Source organism: Ipomoea nil, unplaced genomic scaffold, assembly GCF_001879475.1.
Source record: "Ipomoea nil cultivar Tokyo-kokei standard unplaced genomic scaffold, Asagao_1.1 scaffold1509, whole genome shotgun sequence".
Lineage (NCBI taxonomy): Eukaryota > Viridiplantae > Streptophyta > Magnoliopsida > Solanales > Convolvulaceae > Ipomoea > Ipomoea nil.
Genome location: NW_017617937.1, coordinates 2,779,126 through 2,803,762, shown reverse-complemented (window position 1 = coordinate 2,803,762; position 24,637 = coordinate 2,779,126). Strand labels below are relative to the sequence as shown.

At 35.4% G+C, this 24,637-nt stretch overlaps 3 protein-coding genes across 3 annotated transcripts; 2 read left to right on the top strand and 1 right to left on the bottom strand.

Annotated features, from left to right (window-relative positions):
* The first annotated feature begins 558 nt into the window (after positions 1 to 558).
* On the top strand, positions 559 to 2,778 carry LOC109188886 (reticulocalbin-2). The gene is made up of 6 exons (XM_019339532.1): positions 559 to 1,025; positions 1,112 to 1,214; positions 1,698 to 1,763; positions 1,845 to 2,000; positions 2,096 to 2,192; positions 2,291 to 2,778. Exons 1-6 carry the CDS (start codon positions 563 to 565, stop codon positions 2,411 to 2,413), a joined length of 1,008 nt encoding a protein of 335 aa, XP_019195077.1. The 5' UTR covers positions 559 to 562; the 3' UTR covers positions 2,414 to 2,778.
* A 3,033-nt stretch (positions 2,779 to 5,811) lies between these two features.
* Positions 5,812 to 11,405, top strand: LOC109189106 (importin subunit beta-1). Its single transcript, XM_019339848.1, has 3 exons — positions 5,812 to 6,012; positions 7,680 to 10,101; positions 10,206 to 11,405. The coding sequence occupies exons 2-3, from the start codon at positions 7,688 to 7,690 to the stop codon at positions 10,402 to 10,404; spliced, it is 2,613 nt and encodes an 870-aa protein (XP_019195393.1). The 5' UTR covers positions 5,812 to 6,012; positions 7,680 to 7,687; the 3' UTR covers positions 10,405 to 11,405.
* A 7,158-nt stretch (positions 11,406 to 18,563) lies between these two features.
* LOC109188785 (protein IQ-DOMAIN 1-like) lies at positions 18,564 to 21,417 on the bottom strand. Its single transcript, XM_019339408.1, has 5 exons — positions 21,204 to 21,417; positions 20,980 to 21,086; positions 20,475 to 20,780; positions 19,999 to 20,397; positions 18,564 to 19,386 (listed from the first exon to the last, which is right to left on the bottom strand). Exons 2-5 carry the CDS (start codon positions 21,049 to 21,051, stop codon positions 18,766 to 18,768), a joined length of 1,398 nt encoding a protein of 465 aa, XP_019194953.1. The 5' UTR covers positions 21,052 to 21,086; positions 21,204 to 21,417; the 3' UTR covers positions 18,564 to 18,765.
* Positions 21,418 to 24,637: the final 3,220 nt, after the last annotated feature.

Sequence of the window (24,637 nt, the reverse complement as noted above, 5' to 3'; positions counted from 1 at the left end):
CAAAAGGTTGAATCTCCAACCCCAGGCCCAGCAAGGCATCTGAGAGATGTAAATTAACTCATCTAAACACAATCATGGTAAGACTTGATCCCGAGTCATTGTTCCTAAATTTCACTCATGTGATCAATTGAGTTGTCCATGCGTGCAATATTGGACTGATATGACTTACATTCATGTAGCTTATTTTTTGTCTCAGATCGGAGGAGAAACAATATACCAAGACCTCTCATTCAAACACACATTTATATAGGACTATAGTCTATAACAAGGTAAGAAGATCCCTCCAATTTTTAAATTATAATTTATATTTTTTATATATACTAATTTAAATGGAAATAAAAAATATTGAGTTATCTAAAGTTGGTTCAGACTGTAGGGAGGAGGTCTCCTAATCCCACTGTTTCATCCACATCATCCACAATGTTCGATGAGATATGTCAAGCAAAAACAAAAACATATGATGTGATACCCGACCGTTAAAATCTAACTGTCACTAATATGGTTTTAATTAAACAAAGAAATGTAAACAACAAAACAAATTAGCATCAAAAGTTACAAGGCAATGGCCGGAAAAATGACGAAGGTGGTGGCTTACACCATAGCCGCCGCCTTCGTCATCCTCCTACTCTCACAGGATCATAATAAGCTATTTCGCAAGGATTACAGCCCCCGCGGGCTGAGCCGCCGTCTCGGCACCCAGGGGACGGCTCCCCCCATTTTCGACCCCATCGTTGCCCGGAGGAAAGGATTGGCGAATCCTGAGAAATCCGACGACGATGATCGTTACTTTAATGATAAAGGCAGGTTGGACACTGGGCTAAGGTTGATGGTGTTGTTCCCCATTTTAGACAGAGATCCCTGCGACGGATTCGTGGATGTTAAGGAACTCGAATACTGGAACACCCAACAGGCCATTAACCGCCTGAATTATAGGACGCAGAGAGCATTGTCGTTGCGCGACAAGGATGGCGATGGATCCATTTCGTTCTCTGAATACTTCCCTCAATTCACAGATGAAGATATAGGTACATACTTACGTGATTTCATTTTTTTTCTTTTTTCAAGAATTCATGTTCTCTTATGATGTTTAACAAGATCCGATTTCAAACAGAGAGAAACGAAACTGGGCATGGAGACGCCGGATGGTGGATGATACAGTTCAAGAACGCTGATGTTGATCGGAATGGAACTCTCAACCTTTACGAATTCAGAGAGTAATGTCACCATTTCCCTTTACCCTTTTTGCCCGCCTATTAGTATTTATGGAGGTAGTATAAATCAGGTGATTTAATTACTCTCGTTAGGTGGAAAGACTGATGTCCGGTGCCCACTAAAAACTCACCACATTAGGTGTGTTTTCCACATCGGTGACTGGATCTACATCTTTACTCATAATTTGTTACGGAGTACTTAAGAATCAATTGAGCTATAGATTCTTTTTACCTACCCTCTATCATTTTTACCCATAAAAGGCGAAATCCCCCCACCACACCCTGCCTGACAGGATTTGTGGAGGTGATAAATCAATGTGATTCAACGGGTTTGATCATGTATTTTTATCCATAATTTGCTATAGGAACTAACTGAACTACTCGACAGACTCTCTTTACCCTTGACCTTTTTGCTTATGTTAAATGCCAATATGCCATGCATGCTGATTAATCCATTATTGGGATTGGATCCAAATTGCTTTGCAGTTTTCTCCATCCAGAAGACAGCAGAAACGACAACATTAGGAGATGGTTGTTGACGGAGAAGTTAAGGTCAGTTTGGTTTCTCCAATGTTTTTGTATTTAACGTCAATATAATGGATCAAAATTCTGATACAATAATAATCATAACAGGCAGATGGATGTTAACAAAGATCAAAAGCTCTCTCTGCTGGAATTTGAGAGAGGAGCTTATGAAACCTACAAGACTTACAAGGAATTCGAAACCAGTGGCATAGATGTGCCCTCGGTCGAAGAAACATTCACACTCCTCGACGCTGACAAGGACAGGTATAAGAATTATGAGACGGAACACATCATTCAATTTCCTGTTTGTCTATCTTTCTATCTATGTCCTGATCATTTGCTCATGTTTCTGTTCCCAGTTTTTTGAGAGTGGAAGAATTGAAACCCATATTTCATTACTTGGACCCCGGAGAGTTGTCATATGCTAGATATTACACCACCTATCTCATCCGGGAGGTAAGCCAATTAAAGCTCTCCCGATATCATGATTTAGACTTTAGAGCGTATATATTATGTTGCAACTTTACAATGTACGTGTGCACAAAAACTTGCAGGCCGATGACAACAATGATGGAAAGCTAACACTAGACGAGATGATGAATCATGATACCTTGTTCTATGATACCATCTATGACAATGAGAAGGACGAGGACGATATATACCATGATGAGCTTTGATCTTCATTGGAGAATACAATCTCAATCTTGTGCTAGTACGTTCTTCCATAGTTGTTCAGACAGGCTACTGCAGGCAGGCCAAGCAGGATCTATCGGAGGAGGAAATGTTGTTTCTTTCTGCATGCATATGTTCTTGGTGCTTGTATTGTCTAATAGCTCGAGTATACTAAAACCATACTGATAGAATAGGAGAGAAGGGTGGAGGAAGAGGGCTTGTACAGGGAAAGTGGAGAGGGATGGGACCTGCTGGGTTACGTTGTTGGGTTGAAGAAAGAAATCCTCAACAAACTTCAGTTTTTCTTGTTTATGTTACTTTTAGAATTTAATTTTGTCAGGACCAAATTGTAGAGGGAGCATGCTTTAGTCTTTTGTTTTTTTTTTGGTTTTTTTACTTACTATTTCAATGAGATTTGTTAATTTGCTGAATAAAATAAGATGGTTCAATTGTTAGCATCTAGTAGAGACTTGGATTTACTCAAGTATTAGATTTGTTGAAATTGAAGTATTGAAAGCGATCACCACCTATCAGTTGGGGTGCCGGGTGATGAAAGCCAACAATATGTGATACTCTTTAGTTTTTTTTTTTCTTTTTTGTTTTTAGTAAGGAATTGTAACGATTTTGTTGTTGATGAATGATGATTTTTATTGAGTTGTGGAGTTCAATTAGGAAAATTGTTGATTTTCCTAATTAGATAGGAGAAAAACATGTATGAATCAAAGGAAGTTAGGGTGTGTTTGGTTGGTGGGTTTTGCCCATTGGAATGGGTTTGAAAGTGATTGTTGTTGTTTGGTTAATCGGTTTTTAGAACACTATTATGGGTTTCGAATATCCCATCAATTGAAAAACTCATACCCAAATAAAATAAGGGTTTCATTCCCTTATTCATTCTCAAGCACTACTATTAGTAACCATTTCCATTCCACCCTACTACCAAACATGTTAAATATTTCCACCAAAACCCATTACCATTACCAAGGATTTGATACCCATTCCGATTCTGATTCCTATGTGCGAACCAAACACACCCTTAGTGTACTAGGAATTGTTCTATGTGTACCCTGAGAGTTGTATTCTTGGGATTTCAAAATGGGAAAAATTGAGGTAGTTTACTTGAGAAGGAAAAACTACTTGGAGCAAAGCCTATTCTATTTTCTTATTTTTCAACAACATACCCAAGGAGAATAGGAGATGGCGTTTTTGGTTCCTTTTATTTAACTACAAATCAAATTTTGTGTACTTTTCGTATTTGTACAAGAGTTTATAATAAATAAAAAATGACATTATTAAGTAATGGTTGCAGTAATAATTATAATAATTGAACTCAATATCAAATTTTAGATTTTGATTGAATTCAATAGATAGATTATTGATTCTGAATATTTTTAGTTACGTTATATCATAATACAAATTTGGTCTGAATATCAGATATTAAAATTTCACATATATTAAGTAAAAATTATATATTTATATACATGTCATTCAAATGAATATATCCAAAAAATTTATTCTTACAATTATAGACTTTTACATTAGTTACTCTTTTTTACTCTTTACATAGATTATTAAAGTGACGTAAAAAGAACCGAAATATAAAATTATAGACATCAGTTCACTAACCAACGTCTTAAAGTACCATAATTATGTTGGTTATGTCCAAAATGATGCAAATTAGTTTTTTTTTTTAAATAATAAATACCTTCGACTTAATTTTTATAAAAGAACCGATGTCTATACAAGAGTATAGACGTCGGTTCTCTATTAAACCGACGTCTTATCTTCTTTTTTTTTTAAATGACCTTGGTTTATAATTTGAAACGACGTTGTTTAATTTATTATAGTTAAAAGTAAAAATTATACTTATTCCATTTAAACCAAACATATTAACAACAATTAAAATATAAGGTTTAAAAGTCACTCGAAATTAAATTTGTGTTATTTTATAATGAGTTTCCATTAGTATACGTGTCCTTAATGTTTCTTCTTTTCTCACAACAACAAATAGTAGATGACTACACAATGAGAAGATAAAAATGGTGTGTTTGGATGAGAGTGCCGTTTGAGAGTAAGGGAAGGAAATAGCCATTTGAGACAGAGATTATGTGGTGTAAAATGATACTCTGAAAAAAGTTTTAGAGTTTAGGTTTTTAATACCAGTCAATGTATAAAACAATTCCTGTTTCTAAATTTCAATCATTTTTTTTAATAAATAAAAAAAAAAGCATGTCTCATGTCGAGGTGGGTTATAGAACCAAAAATAAATAACACACCTCATGTCAACTAGTTTTTCCCTATCTTATACCTCATTCATATCCTTCCTCCAATTGGATCCCGTGCACTGTCAACTCCTGATCAGAGAATGCGTCCGAGTATGAGAGTCCCCTCATATTGGTGAAGAAGAGTAACCCATGACTAATGTTTGGTGGCCTTAAAAGGAAGATAGAATAATGATTATATTGTTTAGTTTGGTATTGTGAGAAGCATGACCGTTATTGCGAGAGGTCACTGAGGTTTTTGATCCAATAAAAATGAAGATAGAATAATGATTATATTATTTTTTAATTAGCGGGAGGTGGCATGCACTCAAACTACAAAGACTAGACAACAAATCAACAATATTTAGACCAAAGAAAAAGAATTGAAATTGGTAATCCAATAGTAAAACAAGCTCAAATGGCATGGAGCCCAATAATGAACATTCTTAATATGTCTCAACTCTCAAACATGGAGAACACATGTAGAATAGGATTAGCATTTGTCATAAAAGAGACATTGTGTAACATTCTCTTGTCTCCTAATATGTCTTGAATTAGATTTACTTTACATCTATTTATATAAATAGATAGGATTTTATTCCATAGCTACCTTCATCAAATGTCTCTATTGAGGCTCGAACCTATCATTTCTCACTAGGGAAGTATCGTGGTACCATTAGACTACAAGATCCTTGGTAATCAAGTTTTTATGATGATCTCTAGGATGAATGAAAGCTTTTACTTATAATTAGAATAAATTTTTTTTGATAAGTTTAATTTTTTGTAGTATTATCTAATTAAACAAATTAAATAATATCAATATTATCTAAAATATATTCAAATATTTTAATATATAAAAAATTAATTATTAACAAAATTTTAGTGTCAACAACTGTAAAATATTTTAATATTAAAAAATATTCATTATTAACAAAATTTTAGTGTCAGCCAGATAACCACTACATTGTAGTACTAAAAAATTTAAAAATAAAGGGAAAAAAAAAATTAGAGTTTGCGCGTGTTTAGGCATTCAACGTTGGGGCCCACCCCACAAGATGAACGGTCCTGATTTAGAACAAAGGTGGTCAGTGGTAGCAGGAGATCATTCTCGCAATAAAAATGTTATCAGAAAAATAATTGCACGCAATAGATTTACATAATTCAATTCCAGCTTTACATCCGCGTCCTTCTCTCCCTCTTACTTTCTCTTTCTTCCTCTCTCTCTCTCTCTCTCTCTCTCTCTCTCTCCCATATCTCTCTGTTAGGGTTTCAGGCGCCGCTTTTACTGTGTGCGATCTGAAAGTGCAGTCCTTGCTCTCTCACCAGCCATCATCTCGGTCCTTCACGTAATTTTCTCTCCCTCTCCAACTCGAATTTATTGTTGTGTATGTATATATAAACTCCATTTAGAAAGTTGATTATGTGCAAAGTATATATACTTATCGCTTGATCTGCGCTTTTGTTTTTGATCGATGGATTTTCTGTACCGCGCTATGATTGATTTTGAATATCTGAACTCTGATGTCTGATCTATTTGTTTATTTCGGCGTTCAAATTTCAATATGCTTGTTTGAACTTGCGATGCAGAACCTGGTGTTTATATTTTTATATTTTATGTTTTTTGGTTTCAGAATCTAACTTGATTGCATAGCTCTTATACAGTTATTATACTTGAGTTATATATTTTTTTACGGAAGTTGAACTAGCTTGAGCTTAGTGGTTTTCTCGATGGTAGAGTTTTGTTAAATTTGATTTTCTTTTGGTTGGATTGGCTTTTGTATTGATGTGTTTGTATCCTAGCTTCACAATCTAGTTTTTCCATTTGAATTGAATGCTTGAAAATCTAACGACTGGTTGGGCACTGAATTGCTGAGTATTTTTTTTCAGATTTTGTTGCCACATAGTGATTAATTTTTAAAAGCTTGAATGATAGATTTCCCATTATGTGGATCTATGGAATTTCAAAAGCTCTGTTATTTGTTAGGTGTTCTCTTTTGCTACAAAGAAATTGACCTTTCTATCCTTAGTTTTGTCTAGCTACATGTATAGTATCCATTTCTGAAAACATATCTTTTTCTTTACTGCTTTTTATTTTTCATATGGATTTCATTTGTAAATCTTTCTAATACTCCATATTAATTATTGATGCTGGACATGTAATTTGTTTTAAATAAATTATGTGAGAAACCAAGTTTTTAAAAGGCAGAGGCATGCCTCGAGGCGTAAACCTCAATTTTTATCAAAAATATGTTAATGACCTATACATATACTGTTCATAAAATACACCATAGGATCTCCTTGGAGCACTGGGAGTAGTTCTTTTCTTTGAATGATTCACCATGTTTAGATATAATCAACCCACAAAGAATTAATGAGGTAAAAAATTAATATATATATATATATATATATATATATATATATATATATATATATATATAGGCAAAAGAGATTACGCTGAGGGAAGAGAAGAAAAGATAAACAAGAAAAAAATGATGAAAAGAGAAAAAGGTGTATTGTGTACCTGGTAGTTCGCCGTCGCCCGTCGTCGCACTTCACAGTAGCGTGTCACGAGTTCTTCAGTCTTCACAAGTCGGTTTCTTCCCAGATCAATTTGTTTTTCTTGTAATTCTACTCTAATTAGGTCTGGGCGAGATTGGGTCTAGGTTTTAAAAAAATAATTTGGGTTTAAATCATTTAAATTTATGGACATTGCCTGCTACGCCTCATCAAACACGTGTTGAGGCGCATGAAAGGCGAACGCCTCATCCAGCTGAGGCGTACGCCTTAGTACCTTTCCCTTACGCCTCACTCTGAAGCGCGCCTCAAAACAGCCTTTTTAAACATTGTGAGAAACTGATAAGCATTTATTTATTTGTTTTCGAACACTACTTAGGAAAAAATATGTGCTAGGAGCTGTATATACAATTTGGTTATTGTTTGCTTTATAAAGGGTAGGTGTATATTTTATTATATTTTATGAATCTAAATATGTTGAGTTTCTGATTGTTGACAGATATAGTTATGGCAATGGAAGTCACCCAAGTTCTTCTCAATGCACAATCAGTTGATTCAACTGTTCGGAAACATGCAGAAGAAACACTGAAGCAATTTCAGGAACAAAACCTTCCCGGTTTTCTTCTATCGCTATCTGGGGAGCTTGCAAGTGAAGAGAAGCCAGTTGATAGTCGTAAATTAGCTGGTTTGATACTAAAAAATGCTTTGGATGCCAAGGAACAACATAGGAAGTATGAGCTTATGCAAAGATGGTTATCACTAGATGTGGCTGTCAAGACCCAGATTAAGGCATGCTTGTTACAGACCCTTTCTTCTCCTGTTCCAGATGCCCGTTCAACTGCTTCCCAAGTGATTGCAAAGGTTGCCGGCATCGAGTTGCCACACAAGCAATGGCCTGAGCTGATAAGTGCACTATTGACAAGTATTCACCAGGTTCCAGCTCATCTCAAGCAAGCTACTTTGGAAACTCTAGGGTATTTGTGTGAGGAGGTGTCTCCTGATGTTGTGGACCAGGACCAAGTAAATAAAATACTTACAGCTGTAGTTCAGGGTATGAATGCAACTGAAGGGAATGAAATCCGGCTTGTTGCTACTAGAGCATTGTATAATGCTTTGGGCTTTGCTCAAGCAAATTTTAACAATGATATGGAGCGTGATTTTATTATGAGAGTTGTTTGTGAGGCTACTCTCTCTCCTGAAGTCAAAATTCGACAGGCTGCTTTTGAATGCTTAGTGTCAATTTCATCAACATACTATGAGAAATTAGCTCCATACATCCAAGATATTTTCAACATAACAGCAAAGGCTGTAAGGGAGGATGAGGAGCCTGTTGCTCTTCAAGCCATTGAGTTCTGGAGCTCAATATGTGATGAGGAGATTGATATTTTAGAAGAATATGGGGGTGATTTCACTGGTGACTCTGATGTTCCATGTTTTTATTTCATTAAGCAGGCTCTCCCTGCTCTAGTTCCTATGCTTTTAGAGACACTTCTTAAGCAAGAGGAAGATCAAGATCAGGATGAAGGTGCTTGGAATCTTGCAATGGCTGGAGGAACTTGCCTTGGTTTGGTTGCTCGCACAGTTGGGGATGAGATTGTCCCACTTGTCATGCCATTCATTGAAGAAAACATTACAAAACCTGATTGGAGGCAGAGAGAGGGTGCCACATATGCCTTTGGTTCCATCTTGGAAGGTCCCTCACCTGATAAGCTAACACCTATTGTCAATGTTGCACTAAACTTCATGCTTGCTGCTTTGACCAAAGATCCCAATAGTCATGTCAAAGATACGACAGCTTGGACTCTGGGTAGAATATTTGAGTTTCTTCATGGATCAATGGTTGAAACACCTATTATTACCCCAGCAAACTGTCAGCAAATTATTACAGTTCTCCTTCAGAGCATGAAAGATGCTCCAAATGTTGCTGAGAAAGCATGTGGTGCTCTCTATTTTCTCGCACAGGGCTATGAAGATGTGGGCTCATCATCTCCCTTGACCCCTTTCTTTCAAGAAATTGTACAGTCTCTTCTTACAGTCACTCACCGTGAAGATGCTGGAGAGTCTAGGTTAAGGACTGCTGCATATGAGACACTGAATGAAGTTGTGAGGTGTTCAACTGATGAAACAGCACCCATGGTGTTGCAACTAGTACCTGTCATCATGATGGAGCTCCACCAGACTCTCGAGGCACAGAAGCTTTCTTCTGATGAAAGGGAGAAGCAGGGTGAGCTGCAAGCTCTTCTTTGTGGTTGCTTACAAGTCATTATTCAAAAACTAGGAGCGTCAGACCCAACAAAATATGTGTTTATGCAGTATGCAGATCAGATCATGAATCTCTTTCTCAGGGTTTTTGCGTGCAGAAGTGCTACTGTGCACGAAGAAGCTATGCTTGCCATTGGAGCCCTTGCTTATGCAGCCGGTCCTGATTTTGCTAAGTACATGTCAGAGTTTTACAAGTACCTGGAAATGGGTCTTCAGAATTTTGAGGAGTATCAAGTTTGTTCTGTCACAGTTGGTGTTGTGGGTGATATATGCAGAGCATTGGAGGATAAGATTCTGCCTTTCTGTGATGGTATAATGACTCTGCTTCTCAAAGATTTGTCAAGCAACCAGCTCCACCGATCTGTGAAGCCTCCAATTTTTTCGTGCTTTGGAGACATTGCGCTGGCAATAGGAGAGCAGTTTGAGAAGTACATAATATATGCTATGCCTATGCTACATAGTGCAGCTGAGTTGTCTGCCCACACATCTGGTGTTGATGATGAGATGATAGAGTACACCAATCTTCTTAGAAATGGTATCTTGGAGGCATACTCTGGTATCCTGCAGGGATTCAAGAATTCTCCAAAGGCCCATCGACTCATCCCTTATGCACCTCACATTCTGGAGTTTCTGGACAGTATTTACATGGAGAAAGACATGTAAGTAAATCTAAATTGCTTTATTTATTTATTTTAAGTCTGATGCTTTATTCTAAAATGTTCCCTTAAAAAAATTCATCCTCTACTATTGTTTTAATTCGCAGGGATGATGTGGTGACAAAAACTGCTATTGGAGTCCTTGGTGATCTTGCAGATACACTGGGCAGTGAAGCTGGTTCTTTGATTCAACAGTCAGCGTCAAGCAAAGACTTCTTGAATGAATGTTTGTCCTCGGAAGACCATTTGATTAAGGAATCTGCTGAGTGGGCCAAGTTGGCCATAACTCGTGCAATTTCAGTTTGAGGCAATGGCCACCTGGTATATAATTTTTCTTATTAGAAGTCCCTGCATGCATATGGTTGTGTCGAGTCAGGTCCAAGATTGCATTCATGTGTCAAGTCATTGCCATTCTAACGACGGGGAGCAATTAGTGTTCACATTGCCACTAACTCATGCATCAGCATCAATGGGGTCCGTTCTTTGTTTTAACGAGTGGGTCAATGGGTCGGTTACTGGCATCTGATAAGTTGTTGAAGGCCTTGAGTAAGAATATTTATCTAGAGTCATCGAGTGCTATAAAATTGGGGTTGGGGGGGCAAGTTTGCACTGAATGGACAAGTCAAGGCTGCTGGTGCATTGGTTTTTTGCAGGTCAACCTGGTCTTCATGCAAGAAGTGCCTTATGGTGCTGCTGTTTTCTCCAAGGGGTTAAGGTGTCAATGTACAAGTCCAAAGTTTTTGTAGTCTGCACTTTAAGCCCATGTTTTTTTTTTCTCCATATCATCAAATACTCTTGTTTTTATTTTTTTGGGGGTCAGTCTACTGTTGTATTGTCATAGTTGGTATTGTCATAGTTTGGTTGCATCCTGTTTTTCAGGTTGGATTGCATCTCATTCATTTCTTGTCCTCATCCCCTCGTGAGGGTGAGGTTATATGTTCTTTAGTTAGGCCATTTTGATTCGCATATTTTGTTTTTCATTCTTCCCGGTTGTTTACAGCTAGGCATTTTGGCAAGTCAATGTTAGAAAGTACTTTGCATCCATGAAACATATGCTGTGATCTTATGCGGTCCCCTTTTGATTCCCCTTCCCTCTTCCCCCCAAACCACACCCATTTGCGTCTTGTTTTGAATATGGAATATCTTACGAATTTTGGTTGTTATATATAAAAATGTATCTGGGAAACCCCTCCACCTATTTTATTGCTTTTTTTTTTTCCCCCTTTTCTTTTTGTAATTTATTTGTTAAATGGTACGCAACATAGTGGTTGAACTTGTTTTGTAAGTGAAGAAGATACTTGATACTATCCACCTTAAATGCTGTAATAGTGATGCATTACGTGTGAGAAATTCTGAGTCCAATAATTCCACTTTTAATGGTCAGGTTCTTGGATTCAATCAACTACAAGATTTTGGATTTCAAAACTTTTTAACTAGAAAACAACATTATAATTTCCAAATTGGTGGCTTTTGGGAAGGTGATGAGACTGACATTAGGTTTAAGAAACTGATACGCGTAATTTGAATGAAATACAAAAATAATGGAGGGTGGGTATATAGGTGGCATTTACGTACAGTCAAAGCCATGTAAGATGTAATTTCATTAGTATTGCTCAAATTGGTTAGACAAGTTCAATTCTTAGAATGAGTGACATCACAATGAAAAATTATCCAGTACTCATTTTTGAATAATAGTTGCGATTTTTTTTCATCACTTAAAAAAATAGAAGGCGTGGCACAAATAGGTAGTTACGGGGATACTACTCTCCTATGGTCCGATGAAGGTGCGGTGGCTTTTGTGGGACACAACGTCCTAATATCTCCCAGAAATTTTGTTTGGTCAAGCATTGTGGAGGGTCTACATGCCTACAACCCGTACATCACTCTAACCAATCATTACCACAAAAATAATATAATCTTCATCTCTATATTAGTATGAACAACATCTTCCACATGCTGCATAAACAACCAATCATTACCACAAAAACAATAATATAATCTTCACTCATCTCTGTATTAGTATGAACATCATCTTCCACATTCTGCATATACAACTATACAAGAAGACGTTACCTGCTTCAATTTCCCTTTTATATCAATGCGTTCATTATTAGCTTGTCTGGCACAAAGCATGCTAGTTTTCCAAGGATTTGAACCCATTACTTTGTGGTTACTAGTGTGGATCTCTTGCCATCTTGACTGGAGTTACTCCGCAATTATTATTATTATTATTGTTGTTGTTGTTATTGTTACGCAATGACATTTTAGTTTTTATATCACTTCTATAATTTCAATTCTAATAATTCTATTTCTGCTTACCAAACAAAAAAATTCTTTTCTACCTAATTCTGTCTTTAAAATCAAACACCCATGATATTCCTTAATTTGAGTCCTCATAAGAATGCTGTTCATTCCATTTGTAGGCCATCCTCCACTTGTATTCATCATTGGACTTCACTATTCACCTCACCCAACCAAAACCTAATATAAATTCGTGTGTGCGTGTGTTTGAGCCGTACCATGTACGATAAAGTTATGTAATAGTTGCACATGCTTCATCACCCATTATTTTTTTAAAATGAAAGATTAATTCATTGAATCACCAAGAATAACGTTTACAATAAAAGATGATGGAGAGTCAAACCACTCCCCGCAATCTGACTCAGAAAAGGCCTCCCTAGCAACAGTGTGGGCGACACTATTCGCAGATCGCTTAACACAATAAAATTTAACATCACCTATCTCTAATGCTAAATTTTTAATATCATCGACAATGAAACCAAAAGTAGAATTAAATGCTTGCGAACTAATTGCATGATAAACAACCTGACTATCCATCTCTACATCCACAGAACCCATCCCTGTATGCTTCAACCAACTCAAAGCCTCCCGGATGCTCAAAGCCTCTGTTGCCCATTATTTTATCGGTTTTGGTGTAAATTAGAAATAGTTATTGGTCACTTTCATATGATGAGTTAATTTGAAGAAATTACAATTTAATTCTCTAAGAACAAAAATTTGGGGTGAGGTTTTTAATTGGTAGGGTGAACTTTTTTTTTTTTTTTCAATTTTTTTTTTCTGAATTTTTTCTCCTACCAAATCAATTTTTTTTTTGTTTCTCATTCAACCAGGAAATGAAAAAAAAAGCTACCGCGCAACTTATGCGCGTGGAGAACTACTCATACCCAGTATGGCACGTGCACTGTCACCAAAATCATTTTTTTTTCTCCCTCTTTTTATCTATTTTCTCTTCCCCTCCCTCCTACCACTGAAAATTTTCTATTGCTAAGGTTATTCTAAGCAAAGTAGAAATTTGTTTTGTTTTGTTTTTTGTTTTTTGTTTTTTTTTTTTTATAGCCCCAAAACAGATATTCAAGAATGTGGAACATAATTATTGTATCTGGAAGTTATGAGTTCGGTTCTTAACAATGCATTCTAGGTCAAGCTAAGAGTAAGATTTACTCAATCTATATCCTCAAAAATAGTAACCACACATTTTTTTTCATCGTCTAAAAAAAAGTAGAAGATTCTAAACGGTGGTGGTGATTGTGGTGCGTACAAGGGACATAGAGAAGAATAGGAAGGCACTATGCAGAATGGGAATGATACATTACATGAACTATCGCCATAGCCACATCATAGCAAATTTGACTTCACATCATATCCCAAATGACAAATTGTGGTGGATATATATGAACCCCTAAGTTGATGTAACACCATGCTTATATACATTTTGATTTATGAATTTTTTTAGCCACTACTTGAACGTGTGCTCTTGGTGAAGTTCACTTTGTACCAAAGAAGGTAAATTCTACAATGGACCATAGTCCTCATTGCAAATTGGGCAATGAACAAATGTTCATTTTAATATGGTGAATGTACATTATTTGTGTACTAAATGTTCATTATTTCATAGCCTACCATTCAATACACAAATAATGCACCTTCAAAAAAATGAACATTTAATGTATTAAAAATGTACCTTATATCAATAATCCACCTTACAAGATAGACCGTAATCCATGGTATAATGATTAGACAGAGGACAACTAATCGTAGTGCAATATAGTGGTTACGGAACAAACAAAGATAAATTTGTTTAAGATCATCCTCAAGGATTGGTGTTTAGGCATGACCGACGAAACAACTAGGCACAAAGATAAAGACATTTATTGGAAGGTAAACAAACAAAAATGAGATGTAGAAATACGTATGATAATGAAACACAAAGATAGGGGTTGGAATAAGGACATACACATTGATTTTAAGCCAAAGATAAGGAAGGATTAAGGGAAATAAAATTCAATCTCGGGTTCAAAGATTGCCAACACCAACTCGGCGTACCAACATGCTACATACTTTCGTAATCCAATGTTAGGCCAAATCAAAAGATGATGGTTGTCCCACTTTTGTGATGCTACCAACACCTCACAATAGACTCGAGCAATCTTGACGTACATACATTTAATATTCCCTATATTTTCATAGGTGAACTTAAGGGTTGTGAGATGGGGTCTAGTGAAAAATGGGCGGTTGAGAGATGAGTCTACGAGCTAGTATACTAACCTGTTGACTCTTTTCTCAAACGGTTGTAAAATCTCATACTAGAAAGGCATTGACAAAGTTGTGCACAAACTCATTAACACAAGAGCAAGAACCCTAAGTTGGGTTTTAAACCCTCTTTTGCACAAGGCATCAAATAGGCATAAAATTCAATGTAAACATCAATCCAATCCCTACACAAGACTACTCACTCATCATATAAGTAAATAACACAATAATATCCCAAATAACCAACATCAAGCAATAAATGAAAGAACAATAATAATAAACTTTCAATAATATAAAGATTCACAATCCAAGAGATTAAACACAAGATATGTAATCATCTAAGCTAAGGATAACAACATTAAAGCATATATATAAAAACAAGCCTTTTTATAAAAATGTGGATGTAGAATGTGAAAAATTACAATTGCATCCAATAATATGTAAAAGTATACTTAAAAATATGTGCCCTGCAACATATATATGATATTTAAAAGTGCAATTGAAAAATGGATACATTTTGTAATTTTACGTGATGAACTTTTAGAGTTATATATATATATATATATATATTTATTTATTTATTTATTTATTTATTTATTTATTGAACTTTTATATATCATTTTATGCATTTTGTAATTTTATGAGATAGTACACATTTATTTTGACATTTTTAATTTTTACCATAAGACTTACTTTAACCAATCATAAGTGGTACCAGCTATACGCACCCTATGTGACTGTTATATAAGGGGAGCTCTCCTTCACAATTAGTGCGAAGGCCCATTGTGCTTTTGAAAATCATAAAATTAAAATCAAGAAAAATGGTGAGTAGAACCACCATGGAATACAGGATGAAGGCACCTGCACTTGTACTCTTCATTCTCTTCCTGTTCTTCATATCTCCAGGTAACTTATAACTAACCACCTGCATATATATATATATATATTACAGATGGAAATAATAATGCTTAGTAGAAGTATATAGCATAGCATAGAATCATGCTTACATTGATGTTCTCTTCCAGCAAGTGTTGAGAGCTTCAATGGCGTCAACTCTATCAACTTTCTCCGCGAGGTATTGCTTCCATCTATTATGTATATTATACTCTCTTTTCTTTCTTGGAACATTCTTTATATTTTTTGAGTGACAAGTTTAGGAAACTCACAATTATTATCCGAGAGTGTAGACTAGGTAAATCTCACTTGGTTACTACATGGTCGGATTTTGAGGCCTGCAATATGAGTAACAGCACAAGGCCTAATATTTACACCGTTCATACTTATTTGAAATACAAATCATATATTTTAAAGTAGGAACTGTGATTTTTGCATTCAATTGTGTTACACCGTTCATACTTATTTGAAATATAAATCATATATTTTACAGTATTGGTTTTAAAGACTGCGCTTATATTTTGGTAGAGTCTCATTTATTTATAAGAACTGGCCACAAAATTTTTTTAAAAAAGGGCCCTAAGTTGGTGAACTCTAGTCGCAAAGGATCATAGGAGGTAAAATAGCCTGAGTTGTTCATAACTGACCGGCTCAAACCAAGAAGATCAATAACTCCTACTAAGAATCGAATTTGAAATTTTGTGGTTACCAATTACCATAATTCTTTATATTTGATGATTACATTAGATTCTAACTATTTCAAAATCGTGTTATTATGTGACATAAGACATCACAAATTAAATATGTACGGAGCTGTCAATTATATGGTATTTTTCTACTTGATGGTATTGTATGATTGTAGAATTAATTATTTAATTTTTAATGATGTTTTTTCTTTTAATTTAATAGAATGTGAAGTATGGAGTTGAAGAAAGTAGGGGAAGAAGAAAGATGGTGGTGGAGATTGAAGCTATCTTAGACTACGATAATGCAGGGCCTAACACTAAGCATGATCCTAAAGGGAAGAAAACTGGCGGCGGCGCCGGCGGCAAGAACCCCTGATTCTACGCCTCTAACCACCACCCGGCGACCTGGCCTGGCTAGCTTTATTAATTATGAATGAATCTGAGTTTCTTTGCAATTAGCTACAAATTAAACTATATTATTATTCTTTAATGATAAAAAGCCTTACAGTTATTACCTAAAAGTATTCATAGAATAATCTCAACCTGACTCTTATCTACTAAGGGCACAATTTATTATAAAAGTGTAATAACTATACTGTAAGTCAAGCTTACATAAAATAGTAAATCTCGTAATTTAGGCATTATTATTATTATTATTATTATTATTATTATTATTATTATTATTATTATTATTTATTTATTTATTTATTTATTTTTACTTCTGTTAATTAAGGGTTAATATTTCAAACTAAATATATATAAAAGTGCCACATAAGTATATTGATTTTTCTTTTTTTTTTATTTTGGTAGGACATAACTAAATGTAATTGATGGATTTAATTAACCCGGGTAGTCCGAATTAATAAATTTAATAATTATAGAAAGTATAAATAGATAGGTAAAATAGGCAAAATATAACAACGGGGTGTGTAGTAGGGTCGCAGGGACCAAATATTGTATTGATAATAACGTAATCAAGCTATTACAATGATAGAACAATGATGTTACCCTTGATAGTTTAGGATCATAGGATAGGAGATGTCTTAACAAGACAATTATAAGGCGTGTGGGGGGTCTTTAGGGTTGGGGTTTAGCCTTTTGGAAGAAGACAATTACAAGGCTATTTATGTAAAGGAAACTCAACCAATTAGTGCTAAATTCGTGGATAGTTATGCTGTGCATCCGTATGCACCATGCATGGTGCATACGGATGCTAAAACGACGTCGTTTTATTAAAAAACGCGCGTCCCCCCTTTAAAAAAAATTCAGGTTCGATTCCCAGCAACAACATTATATTGTTCATTCATTCTGGAATTATAGTTCATTGATTATGGAATTATAGTTCATCGATTATGGAATTGTAGTTCATCGATTCTGAAATTTTAGTTTATAGATTATGGAATTTTAGTTCATTCATTCTGAAATTTTTAGTTCATAGATTAGATTATGGAATTATAGTTCATCGATTATGGAATTATAGTTCATCGATTATGAAATTTTAGTTCATATGTTGTTGCTGGGAATCGAACCTGATTTTTTTTTTAAGGAGAGACGCGCGTTTTATTAAAACGACGTCGTTTTTACATCCGTATGCACCATGCATGGTGCATACGGATGCACAGCATAATTTGCCTAAATTCGTGGTGGGCCATAGGACTAAGTCCAAGCACATGTAGTAGGCCATGAGACTAAGTAAGACCCATCATTCTGGGCCCGGAGACAGGCTCTGAGCTTGAGACTCTTCTTGGGCTGCTTGGGTTATTTATTCCTAGACCCCAGGTCTCTATTATTATTGGGTCATTTCCAATATATCCATCAGTAATAACCCATATAAGCAATATATTATAAATTTAATTTTTTTGATCTGGATAACCAAGAAAATGTCAGCTGGAACCAAACTACTTCTCGAAATGCCCCTTCTGTCATTGTGAAGGGCATTATAAATTTAATTTGATTATAAAGATGTTGAATCGATTAATAAAGAATTAAAAGAAATTTGTTAATTAAGGATCCTTTTAGAGAATATACACTTCCATTATGCATCTTTCATTTGAAAAGAAAAGAAAAAAAAAACAAACAAACAAACAAACATATATACATACACATTTTTTTTCCATCGTCATTTTCCTACTTCTTTACTGTAGCTGCCGATAAAATAAGTGATGCGTGACTAAGATGTTTTCTAGTAACTTAGAGCACTTAGATTGCGGTAGATGTTACTCCTTAATAGTTTATAATTATTATCTTAATTTAATTTTGTTAGTGACAAAGAAACAAACAAACACTACTTACAGTATGTAGTAGTTAATCTCTAAAACATAGGTACATTAAAACTTTGAAAGGAAACATGAAAACACTCTAAAATTAAGTATGAGTATGTGTGCGATGTTTTTGGCAGTCATAATTAATACACTTTACTATATAAGTAATACTCACAATGCGTATGCAAACCCAATACATGACGTCATACCCACATCAGTAATCAGAACTATATAACACACAAATGCACATTATCCACATTATTATTGCCAAATAATTAACCAAAATAATGTCTACGTCCATGGTTCCTAAACGACATCGTCTTGTCGTCTCCACTTGATTCTGGGCTATACGTATCAGTGCACTGGGCCTGCCCGCCACGATTCATCAACCCTTTTGGATTTGGGCTTGGGCTTCTATGGGCCTGATAAACTGACTCCCAGTTGAGCCCAGGACTTGTCCCTTTCTTGGACGAGGTGTTCGATTGGGCCGAAGGTGAGCTTAGGTTCTTCATTCCGCCATGGCTTCTCACCTTCGCTTTTGCCGACTTGGTCGGCGCCATGTAGCTCGGAACGCCGTCGAAGCTCGTCTGTGATTGCCGGCGGTGTCCGCGCGATGTAAACGGGCTTGCTTCTGATTGGTTGACGCTGTGACGCCCGGAATTGATGTTTTCCGGCGGGATAGAGCTGGCGAAGTCCATCTCCACCGTCTTCTCAGATACGTCGTCTACGGTGGAAATGGTGACGCGAGAGCTCCCCGGTGGCGCCGCCTCCGCAGTATGTTTAGAGCGGTTGTAGGGCTGTGAAGCCATCCACCGCTCCAGCCAACTCCATCCCCATTCTGGCCTCTCGTTCCCAAACGCTTCAGCATCACAGTGCAGGAACTGCTGGTGCTTTTGCTGCAAAAATTAAAATAGTTTTGCAGGAGAAAATTTTCTATATTAGACTAAGAGGAGTCAAATGTTTTGTTTTGAATCATATGTCATAACATTAATATTTATAGAATTCCTCCTCAATTATAATAATATAGTCAATTTATTTTTCACATTTTACTTATTTTTAATTGCTATTTTCAAAATGATACATTTTTATAAAAACTTGTTAGTTTGTTTACAAGATCGAAATTTTCTAACACAAAGTCTCACATATTAACCAAACAGAAAAGTGAGAGTAAATCACAATAATCTCTACATTTTTTACTAAACATAATAGTGGATAGATAAATTATTATGACGTGTTGATGTTCATAAGGAGCCCACAAGGCCACCAGTATTCATTTACCTACAATCTATTACTTAAAATCCAACTGAACTGTTTGAGATTTAAAACTTGTTAACTTTTCATATAACAGAATCTAGGTGTTTATAACTATTCACTTAAATTATTTTGTGACTATTAAATCAATTATCTTGTTAAGTAAATTGGGTTGCTACGAAATACAATAGGTTTTAGAAGTCTATTTTGTGGTGTAAACTAATTAAGGAATATTGATTGGTGAATAATATAAATACCTGGTTGGCAAAAGCGTAAGCAAGGGATCGTTCTCTTTTCATTTCAGCGTCACGTTTCCTCTGACCAGTTTCCATTATCTTGTCCAGGCTCTGGTTTCTGTTATCCCAGTAATAATTATCTTCTCTTTCCATCTTCTTTACCGGGCTTCTAAGCTTCGTCTCTTCTCCCAGCAACGGCAACTTTTCACCACCACCTTTCTCATCATCATCATCATCATCATCCAACTTGTAATTATTCTGCAGCCTCTGTTGCAGCCTTCTTGCTCGCACTCTCGCCTGCACCCGAACCAACGCTTGCATGCATCGCATCGTCATGTGCGCCTGCTTCCGCACGTTGTGCCCCCTCACCAGCGCCTGTAGCCTCACCAATCCCTTCAATGCCCGCAACGCCCGCCTTGCCTAGGAAAAATATAATAATCACACACTTTTAGTCACGCAATTGTTAGGAAGAGGGAATTGAAGGTGTTAGTACGTACAAGATATCCCCTGTAATATGACTGTATCATAACGGCAGCTCTGTCCTCGTTAGACTGGCGACCGAAGCCGGCTAATCGGATAACCTTAGCGGCCGCCTGGGCCGCCGCAATGGCGGCCTCGGCAGCTGCGGCCGTCGCCACCGCAACGGCAATGGCATGGTCGCGATCCTCGGCCTCCGGAGACGACGGATCTTCATCACTCTTTCCGTCAGTAACATTAACCGGCGAATCTGGCTCAGCTGGCAAGCGATCAAGTGACACCACTTCTGCGGCTTCCCGCTGCCATTTTTGATCTACATTGTTTTCCTTCAGAAGAAAGGAATATAAAAACAGAACACCGAATCTTAAGCTCTAATTGTTTATTCTTCAAGGATCAATCATGGCAGATAACCGTCAAAGTATCATGAATTAAATGATGCAAAATCGATCTGATGAATTAGGTCAAAATAAGCGTTATAACAACGTTACTTTTTGGGAGAAAAAGTGTGAAGTACTGAGTACTGACCTTCTTATCCCGTGAAGAGCTTTTGAACACTTTCTTCACGCTGGAAAACCAGCCACTCCCTATCTTCCCCATCTCCACCGACGCTTAACCATGAAAGTCGCCAAGATCTGAATCCACAACAGCAATTAAATATGATCCAACCATGCCTATATAATCATACTACGTATTACTCGAATCAGAACACGAAATTAAGATCAGACAATGAAACGGAGATATGTGGATACCTGATCGAATAAAATTATTGATTAAACTATCAGGTAGTGTTTTGGACGGCACCTGTGGTCTTCACTGACATGTCTTGAAAGCTTGGATTGTAGAGAGTGAGGGAATGAAAGAAATTTTTGTACAGAGATGGTGTCTGTTGTTCAGAGAGAGAGAGAATGAAGAAATGAATAATATTTACGAGTAAAAGACAGCACTAACTGCACACCCGCGCTTTTGCCGTTGCTATTTATCATTCTCACGGGTAGCGTTGGCTTTTCCTCATTCGCTGCTGTTCATTAATTACTGTTTAAATCTAATTAGATCATGGCAATCACACCAAGTGGGTTGATACTTAACTGATAAATTAGGGACGAAAACACATAATTTTAGCCCCGACTTTCAATAGGGTGAGCTCTTACCACACCATGAGAAAAATATTGAAAAGAGAATTAATTTACATTATATTGACACTAGTCAGTATTTTTAGTACTCGTTACAATTCTTAAAAACTTTTTATGTCGTACTCGGTGCAATTAGTTTACTCACTTTCATTTATTTATTTTTTTTTTTAAAAAAAAAGACTCACAATTTTTATTGATTTTTTTTCTTTCTTTCTTAGACATGTCACATGTGAGTATGTGATGAGAATTTTATTTTTAGAGTACTATACACCTATCATTTTTTCAGGTACTAATAGGCTCAGTTTAGCGGAGCTTATAGCTTATTTTAAGCTACTAATAAGCTATAAGTTATGTTGGGTAATATTCACAAAATAGCTCGTAGCTTAAAATAAGAACTTATTTTGAAAATAAGTTAATAGCTTCCTAACTTTTTTTTTTCATCTTTGTTTTTATTATTTTAAAGAAATAACATTATTTACCCTTCCCAATTAAAATTTTTTTCTCTTCTCCTTTATCCGCAACTTTTACCGCAAACATTATTATTATTATTATTATTAGATGGAGGAGATACGCAACAATATTGCTACTTCATTATAGGATACTAGATCATGATTATGCTATTAGTTTTATATTTCAAAATGTGAATTGCTTTTAAAGACAAAATGTTAAATTTTAATAGGCAAACAAACAAGTTTAAATTTTATGAAGATGTCTTTTTTTGTCTTTTTACATTTATCAACTTATCAAAAAGCTAATTTTACCTAACACGTTCAAGCATAACAGTTAGCTTAACAGCTCTTCAGTTTTCAACTCCTAACTTATAGCTTTTCAGCTTTCAGCTTCTTTAAAGCTTTCAGCTACCTTTTTCAGCTAGGTTTGCCAAATATAGCCATAGTAACCCTACAAATGAATAACTTTTTGAAAAATATTGTGTCATACTTGTTGGCAGAGGTCAGTAAAGGGCTCTAAGTTCAACATTTTAATTGCGGTTAAGAGATTGTTGGGCAAATGTAAGTGAAGGGTTACGTTAACACCTTGTCTCTCGAAAATATGTTGGTGGCGCGGTATAAATATAAAGAAAAAGTTGCTCATCCGGTGTGAACTATAATTTGTCTGTCATAGTGATAAACACTTGATCTAAGAATCGGGTCATGGGTTCAAACTCGTGAATTAGTTAACCTTACATGTTTCGTTCAAATGCCAACTAATGGAATTGAAGGATATTGCGACCAACATTTGCAGATGCGTATGTGCATTTGCCTGAACTGATTTGGGACATTTTGCTAATTAAAGAAATTAAAGTGAAGAGAAACTGAAGTTGCAAGGTTGGCAATTGCATTCAATGAGCTGCAATAGCAAGCAAAGACAAGACTACGGCAAAGTCGCAAAGTGGTCTGAGGAGGTTCACGGACATTACAATAACATACAACAACAAAAGTTTTCAACTGACAGAAGTGAAAAGGAAAACATACTTAAGTTGATTATTAGGTAGAGGAGATGAGATATGCTTCGTTTTGCTTGCATTTAACGGCACATTTAAGTAAAGAAGAGGCTTATTGTGTGGTGCACCTTCAATTCCTTAAATTTATTCCTTGTTGTTTAGTTAAGTTTAGTCCCCCTGATAACCATTTTTCACCTTATTAATTATTATTATATTTGTTTTGTTTTGTTTTTGTTTTTTTTTTTTTTTTGTCTACTTTATATGTTTTAATTTACTGGAAAGTCTGTAGTCGTTATTCGAATGTGTAGTCTGAGACTCTGAGTAAACCACAAGGAGGTAATATAATTAACCAGCTTCGGTTGTGCATGGCTAATAGGCTCAAACCAAACCAAGAATGTTAATAATAGACAGCTCCACATAATGTTAAATTTAGAACATTATGGTTATCAAGTCAATTATCTGACCAATTTAGTTAGGATCGTCCCTTACTTCTATATACTTGTATATATGCAAATGTATTATATATGTTGCATGGAAAAACCTAAATTTTTCTGACATATATAAATAAAATCTAAAAGAAATATGGAATTGAGCGATTATTCTTATTAGATCATTGAATCAAGTATGAATTAAATGCGATAAGAACATTACATGAGAATGTATACTAAATAAACTCTATAATTGTGTTCTTTTAAATACGAAAATCATGCATGTTTCACAACTTACTCATTTCTTTCTTGGCTATGTTCCACCAACTCTGTTTAATTACTCACAATTATTCACTTGAACACAGTATTAATCCTTTATGGTTGACATTACTAAAGTACTTAACTAGTATACACTTATTTTTTCAAAAATAAAAAATAAAATTAATAGACACTTATTTCTAACTTTTTTTTCGGTTTATGGTAGATTGGATTGAACTTGTAATCTTCTTCTTTGTCATGCACCACAAAGCCCTATTGGGCTTCTAATTTATTGAATAAATTGTTTTATATTACCATGTTAAACAGGGCCGGATTTTAAGCTGTGCAAGCTGGGTTACCGCACAAGGCCCCCAATTTTAGAGGGCCCCAAATTTTAGAGGCCTAATATTTAATATTTACATAGCTAGTTTAGAAATAAAAATTAAAAGTTTTCAATTAAATTTCAAATGTTTTATGAAGATATGGTAGCAATATGTGTTTATTGTAATTTTATTTGGAGGTCAAAGGTTCGAAACTCGCATATGTTAGTTTTAAATATTATGATTTTGGAGGGCCTCAGTTATTCACCAGAACAGGACCACAAAAAAACTAAAATCCGGCCCTGATGTTAAACAAACATTTCATAAAAAGCTATAAAACTTAGAGAAAAATATTAAAATTCATTATTATCATCAACTTAAGAGAACATGTCTTTGAAATTTGTTATTGTTGTCAACAGAGAGCATATCCCTCAAATTTATGATAAGATCATATTTGATCCCTAGACTTTTCATAATAACAATTCCAAGCTACTTATTACAAACCAAACTACCCCAACATTCAATAATTATTATACATAATATATTTATATTAAACATTTACTATATACATACATAATTTTTAAAAATAATATATGGGTGGGCCAA